Here is a 7,654-nt window from a genome sequence, read left to right as displayed (position 1 = left end):
AATAGTATACAAGTTTAAAGTTCTTCATTTTTTATAAAGAAATATTAAAAAAAAAATCCTGAATTTCCCCTAGTGTGACACACGTGACACATTTTCACTACCCCTCCAGTAACTATGAAATTAAACATAAATTACTCACTATAAAATTGTAATTGCTCAGACAAACCATAATTTTTATAGCTTTAAATTGTGTTTGGTTACCGAGGCATCAAACAGAAAATCAGACCCCCTCCTGCCACACCCACCTGTCACATACACTCTTTCAGGATTTGTTAATAGTTTTATCTTATGTTTAATTATATATTACCTATAACCAATAGAAAGCCAAGGTTTTCATCTATCAAATGACGTATTGTATAACGTATTGTTCTGAACAGATAATCATCAATTTCACTAGCAGTACAACTTTCGTTCCAACAGGAATGGTAACAACTAGCTTAGACGAATTTGTAACAGCTCTTGTCACATAGTTAGAAAGCCAGAAAAACTGCTTGTTAGAGGAAATTGTCTGTTTTTTCGTATTATTATTCCATGTTCTTTGGTGTATTATTTAATTAAATTACTATGCATTACTATGATTAATATAAAAAGTAGGGTTAAATGTCATAGATAGACGACAGCAAAAAAATAAAACAATACACAGGTAAGTACTTTATTTCTTGTTTTTCATGTATATTCTTTATTTATTATTATAAAGTAAATAAAATGTAAAAATATGGCTCTTTTTAGGCTAGTTAAGGTTAGATTTGGTAAAATAAATAATAATAATAATACAATAAAAATATTTCATGAGGAACGCATGTGAACAGCTTGGAGTAGCTCATAGGTAATGTGATTTGATAGTGTAATGTAAGCTGCACGCTTCCTAAGTGATTTACAATGGTGCATATAAAGGGTAATCAAAATGGCAATAAAACAATAACATTTAATTCTAAATAGATGTATACTGTTACAAAGCCTTAAGCTATTTAGGATAAGCCAATGAAGTTTCATGTTACATTTGAAGTCATTCTAGAAAGAAAAAATGAAAATGAAGATTTATTTCGATTTATTTTTTGGTGGTTACAAGGTCAGTAAAATTGACCAACCACGTATAGAGTTAGGGTAGAGAAAATAACAAATAAAATATAAAGTTTTACTGATATTTATAATTTTCCACACACAAGATTAGTTTTTCTTGTTTTGTGCTGCTCTCTATATGCAAACTTTTTTCAGAAATGCATGCTACAAGCCTTCATCCTCCCTCTGTTTGAATCCAAAGTTCCAACATGTCTTTTATGCAAATCATCATGTATCACCTCTCCACCAATAGGAGAGCACTACTATCACATGACACATGTGACTCCCTCCGCTTGCCACTACCGAACTGTCACTTTAAAGTCTGGCAGAAGATGCGATCACCAAAAGATTGTGGAGAGGAGGGGGTGGGAAGTGTGAGAAGAGGAAAATACCTATCAGAAATACATTTTCATTTAGGAAAATTATAACTTCTGATAAGGTACTCTACCTCCGCTCCCAAGATTGTCTTGAATCCCAAATTGAAATGTAGGAGGGACAGGTGTGAGGGAGGAACAGGCATATCTCCCTGAAGCATCCAGAGAACACTCCCAAAATTAGAGGAACAGATCAGATTGAGATGATCTGAGTGGTACTGCACCACATCTAAGCCAGGTATCTCTTTGCCAGGAACATCAACATGATCAGGAGGACCAGACATGTCAGAACATTAAAGGGAGCCCCATCTGCATGGGAGAGGATAGTTTAGCAATGTGATCATAAACAGAAATCAAAATCACCCAATTCCATGATGGAAAGTGGGCAAGTGAGGATATGTCCTATAGTGTAGAGTGGCTAGGGTGTGACGAACCATACTTGGTAAGTCAACTACATCCAAAACCTCACTCATTTTCACGAGGATAGAATTAGGATAATACCATTTTCACCTCAAGTCCCAGAGTCAAGAGGGAACCTAACCATTGACTCCAAGAAATAACACGGTAGCCTAATGCCAGGGATCTGGGAATGTGTCATCTGGAATCCGAGAGAAGTCCATCGCATGCACTCAAACACCGCGACCATGAACCCAGCCCAAAACGACCCCAGGTCAGTAACAATATCGTCACCCAATGAGGGAAAACCCAGGACAGAAGTGGAAACAGGCCATGTATACCTTCTGCGACCTACAACCCAGAAGACAAGTCGAGAAAGGAAGATGGACAAACAGAAACCTGAGTGAGGACTTATGCGATTGGTTCACTTGATCTCAAAAACCTCGATCGCTGGGTATTGACATCTGCACAAGGGTAGGCACCAAATCAGAGGGGTGAACTGCATTTGGGCATTTCAACTCTGCTAAGTAGTCACACATCCAGAGGATCTTGTAACTCCCTCTACACTGGCAGAACACCATCACCCTACTCTGAACTGAAAGGTTATAGCCATTTTTGTGGAACCCATCCAGCCATCCAGCAGGTTGTCTCTATGGTCAACCACCCCAGCAGCTTGAAACTGGTAAGTGGTAAGGACTCCCATACTTCACTGGAAGAAAAGGTGGAAAAGGGTGGTGGAGAGTCTGGAGGGACTGCAACACCTGAGACAGTGCAATTGGTGATCATAAAACCATATTTTGAAAAGCAGACAACACCGATTTATTAAATCTAGTCATGGCAATACCCCGAAGAAGCAGAAACAGGAATGTATTATAGGTAGTGGGAGATGAACGTGTGCAGAGTCGTCCAATTGTAGAATTTCTTCCAATGGCTGGCAAAGACAAAAGGCAAGGGAAAGGTAAGGTGACAGATTTGATGTGATGAAAGAGATCATGCTGGGATGGAGACAAGGAGGAATAGGCCAACTGGATCATACGTCGAACCAAAGTAGTCAGGGTAACTGGGAAAAGATCATGGGATGAGGAAGGTTGCCAAGGGATAAAAAGGCAAGAACGAAGACCCCGGAAGGAAGCAGTGCGAGCAACAGAACAATGGAGGGAATGGACAGGAAAGAGAAGTATTTGGATCAGGACAATAGTAGAGACGAGATAAAAAGAGAATTTACCTTATCGAGCCGCAGAAGTCTTGGGAAGGAAAGCATGCTCTGGTTAAAAGATAAGGTTGGAGAAATGGTACAAGGTCCTGGTAAGGTCAAGGGCAAAAATATGTGACATTCAATGCCTGCAGGCCAGGAGGAGAGGTGAAACAGGGATCACACACAGACAGAAGTTCAAATGGAGGTAAAGAACGATGTTAAAGTCCCAGTCCATGAGCATGGCTGCCTCAATGCCAATGGAGCTGGAAGGAACAGATCACCATAGAAAGGACAGGGGAAGCAAAAACCATGTGGAAGCAGGAAAACAATGTATGGGATAATGCTACCCCAAATCTTGAAATCCAAGAGACCAAAGAACCCCTCTCAAAGAGCCACATGAGAAACTTGGAGATACAAACAATCGTTGGGCGAGAAGCCTGGAAACCCTGAGTGAATGTCCAGGAATGATAAATGCTCCATTTGCATTGATAGAAGGGTGAATGGAACATGCTAAATGTGAAGCTACTCTGCGAGAGAAACTGGAACTCCTTGCTAAGCACCTAACAAAAGCCAGGCATGAAGACGGAGGATGGACGGCATGGGATGGAGCACCAGTGACTGGAGTTGACAGAGTAGATTGGGATGGAAGGGAAGAGGAAGGGGAGGGACCACCTGCTGTTGAAGCAACTGAAGAAACCAAGATTGACCAGGCCAGTAAGAAGCAATCAGAAGGGCTGTGCATGGAGAAAAGTACCTTAACAGAGTCATGAGGGTGAGATGAAAGTGAGAAAACTGGGCTTGGGTACGTTGTACAGGGTAATCTGGGTCCGCTCCCAAACAGGTAGAACTGACTCCCAACAACTGTTGGTCGAGAAAAGGAAAGTCCGCTCGATGATAAGCAAGGGCAGACTGATCTGAAGTCTGTGAGGAAAGAGGCATACTAACGCCCTCCCCCAATTGATAGGCAAATCAGTCTGCATGTACATTAATATCGGGGGATGGGAGAAAGACTTACTAGGGTTGGGAAGTTTCATGTAAGAGAGAAGGTCCACAGGCAACAGGTGTAAGGGACAAAACATCACATACCTGAGAAATAATATCTGAAAAGCCCAATGACAGACGAGCTGAATCATCAGGTAGTGTATGGGACGGCGTGGCAAACTCCAGGTACGGAAACAAACGATCAAAATCATCTACAGTCTGGCTTCAAAGAGGTTGGCTCTCCATCTCCCGGTGAATGAGCAATGATATATCCCCCGACGAATCGCCCGGCATCAGACGCTGGCGAAATGGTGACTGTAACTTCGGAATTCATAAGCGGGAAACACGAAGAAGTAATGCTTTATTGAAATATACACTCCACAACTATGGAGTGTTGGAAATAAAGTTAAGAAAAATATGAAAAAAATAAACCACTTCAAGGTAACTGAATAATGTAAAAAAGAATGCCTGAACCCGACAGCTGCCAGACAAGAAGTGATAGTTTGGTAGTGGTGTGCAGAGGGAGTCACATGCATCACGTGATAGTAGTGCTCTACTATTGGTGGAGAGGTGACGCATGATGATTTGCATGAAAAACGTGTTGAAATTTTGAATTCTAAAAAAGGAGGATGAAGGCTTGTGGCATGCATTTCTGGAAAACAATTGCATATAGAGGGCAGCACAAAACGAGAAAAGCTACTCTTGTGAGAGGAGAGAGAGTACCTTATCGAAATTGAATATTTGAAATGTATTTGAGAAGTTTCAGAGATTAAAAAATAAAATTCGAGATTTTTGAGATGAAGAAAAGTATTTTTAATCTTAACATGAAAACAAATCTTCTTGTTTAGTTTATTAAAAATACTTTACTAAAAAATATGATTTTTTGTACATGAAAGACTTATAATATGAACTGAAAGACTGTCAAATTTTGTGAAGATGTACACACTATATTGAAAGTTAGAAGTATTAAATCTACAAAGACTTTGAACTGTACAAAGAGGTCATGTGGTCGGTCAAACTGACGAAGCCCATGTTGAGAGAGAGTAACTCTTTACTCATTCTGTTAGTTGGCCAAAAAAATATTCATGTAGCTTTCTAATATGCACTGTTTAACTCAAAAGTAATAGAATAGAATATTATAATTTATCTGGCTTTCTAACTAAGCTATGAATAGGTTAAAAACGTTCATTACTGCTCACAGCAATAACTTCACACAACAACACTTTCTTCTAATCTGCCAAAGCTAAGTAAATGAAAATAAGGGGCCATTAAATTTACATTTTATATTTCTGTTGGTTATAGATATGTCCAGCAAATAGAGACATGGTTTAGACAGATGCTAAAGTAAGTACCAACTTTCTTGTTTTTTATGTATATATTTTTTGTTACATATACATATATTAACAGTAGTAACTAAAATGTAAAAATTACAAACTTATTAGGTTAGGTAAGAAAATTTAAATGAAAAAATATAAATATACAAATTCTCCTAATATTCCCTTCCAAAGAGTATGCAGTTTGAGGTCACATGATGTAATCTGATTCTTTGTTTATCCACACTGTTCAATAAAACCATAAAATTACAGGAAAGTAGATGTAGAAAGATCAGCAACTGAGACTATTAAGATAAATAATTGTAACTGTCCATTATATACTCCACAATATGTTTTATTTCATATATTTCATTTATTCATTTCACTACACAATGATGATTTTGCTACAGTTAGGGTTAAGGTAGAATATATATATAATGAGACAAGTATAAAGTTTTTACAGTTTTTTAGGAGGTTATAGCATAAAATATTAAAATTGTAAAGTGAAGAGAAGTGTTTTTCTAATGAGCATCAAAATCACTTTTCACTCAGGCTGATTCAGTAAAGGTTTTATAAATTCACAGACAAATCTTTTGTAAAAATATTTAAAAAAAATTGATTTCTTGTGGTTTTTACTAAAAACTTGCAAAACTTCATAAAGATACACTGAGACATTCGGGGTTGTAGTATGTATAGCTACATTGTTACATGTTACAACAGCACATTTTCCAAATGTCATAGCAGTATTAGATATATATATTTTATAAAAATAATCATAATTCACATACACTCATTTCTTAATTTAATTGTGAAATCAAAAGCTTAAGATAGTTAAAACAAAACAAAATGACTCAGAGAGTTGAGTGTATTACATTGAAACAGTTTTGAATAAGCAAATCAGGAAGTCATGGACAATCACAGTCATGTTTTACTTGATTTCTCTATAACTCTGATTTACCATCTGCACATTTGCTTGGGGATTTATTGTATGTTTTGGGTTTAAAGATTAATTTTAATAACATATTGTTCAAAGTTTTACTTGATTTCTCTATAACTCTGATGTTAAGATCTGACTGTCTGAAGGTCTGTCTACTACAAGCTGAAATCTTAGGACTAATGGTATACCAAAATTTGCATGAAATTGCTTTTGTTTTTATGGTAATGTTTTTGCATTGCTCCTATGAGCTCTACATTCATATCTTCATAATGCCTTATCAATAAATTTTTTTGGATATCCATTAATGTTCAATTTGTACAGAAGGGCTAATAATCATTTCCAGTACAGAAACAGAAAACCTATACATAAGATGAGCTGTAAATTATATTCTGTTATAAAGAGCTCTGTGTAATGAAATGTTGAGATGCTATGAAAGTACAGTCTTCTTACCTGTACAACTGCGTTACAAAATTCTAAAGAATTCATGAAGATAAAAACTTCAGGAATTTCTTGAACATCTTCGTTAGTAAGGTGGAACCAATCACCTTTCATGACTGGAAGTTTCCTAGGTAAAACTGAATACAGTCCACTCAACCCCGTCGCTAGCACCTGCAGGATGAAAAAACCTTTACTATCAGATCTTTGTTAATTTTAAAGATAGGTGATACATAGCCCTAGTCATTTCCTTGTGTACAGTTAACTCAATCATGCATTTAACATCTGAAAAGAACTTAGTCTGTAATTTACAGACAATGATTACTTGAATCTCTTCAGAAGCTAGCTGATATCAGTCTTGAATCAAAACTAAAATTTTATTAACACAAATAAATAGTCCTTACAGGTAAGCATTTGGTGTATCTGAATGTTCAGAAAGCATTTGACAAAATGCCATACAAAAGACATGTTAGAAAATTAACTTTGTGCATGTGGGGAACACATTGGCTCATTAGATAGAAAAATGGCTGGATGGAAGAAAGCAGAGGGTTGTTATAATTGGAGTTCAGTCAAACTGGATTAATGTCACAAGTTGGGTACCTCAGGGTTCAGTGTTAGGACCTTTGCTCTTTTTTTATTTACATCAATGACACAGATAAATGAATGGACATTCAATTATTTAAACTTGCTAATGATATTATAGTTTGGGTGTTGCTGGCTGTAAGAAGGAATGCTGCTTCTTTACAAAAGGATCTGGATCTATATATCAGATGCCTTTTAATTATAATAAATGCAAAGTAATGCATGTGGGATATCATAATTTGAATTATTTTGATGGGTATAACTTTAACAGTGTTATGGAAGGAAAGGATCTTGGTGTTCTGGTTCATCAGTGTATTAACCCTATTGCCCGGGTACTCTTTACTGCCCATAACACAAGGTTTTAGTATCTTACATTCAAAAT

At 36.9% G+C, this 7,654-nt stretch overlaps 1 protein-coding gene across 3 annotated transcripts in view; it reads right to left on the bottom strand.

The window, feature by feature from the left end:
• The window catches only part of LOC106470806 (FTS and Hook-interacting protein-like), an 87,626-nt gene that overhangs the window by 43,793 nt on the left and 36,179 nt on the right, over nucleotides 1–7,654 (bottom strand). For all 3 annotated transcript variants that reach the window (XR_002613132.1, XM_022399450.1, XM_022399449.1), the window contains exon 6: nucleotides 6,706–6,864. Coding sequence is in view for 2 of the 3 variants with exons in the window: in XM_022399450.1 (XP_022255158.1) it covers nucleotides 6,706–6,864 (159 nt within the window). In the remaining variant the exon portion in view is untranslated. The remainder of the gene's footprint in view (nucleotides 1–6,705; nucleotides 6,865–7,654) is intronic.

The sequence above is a fragment of the Limulus polyphemus genome, unplaced genomic scaffold (genome assembly GCF_000517525.1).
Source record: "Limulus polyphemus unplaced genomic scaffold, Limulus_polyphemus-2.1.2 Scaffold4228, whole genome shotgun sequence".
Lineage (NCBI taxonomy): Eukaryota > Metazoa > Arthropoda > Merostomata > Xiphosura > Limulidae > Limulus > Limulus polyphemus.
This window is presented reverse-complemented; position numbering and strand designations above follow the sequence as displayed.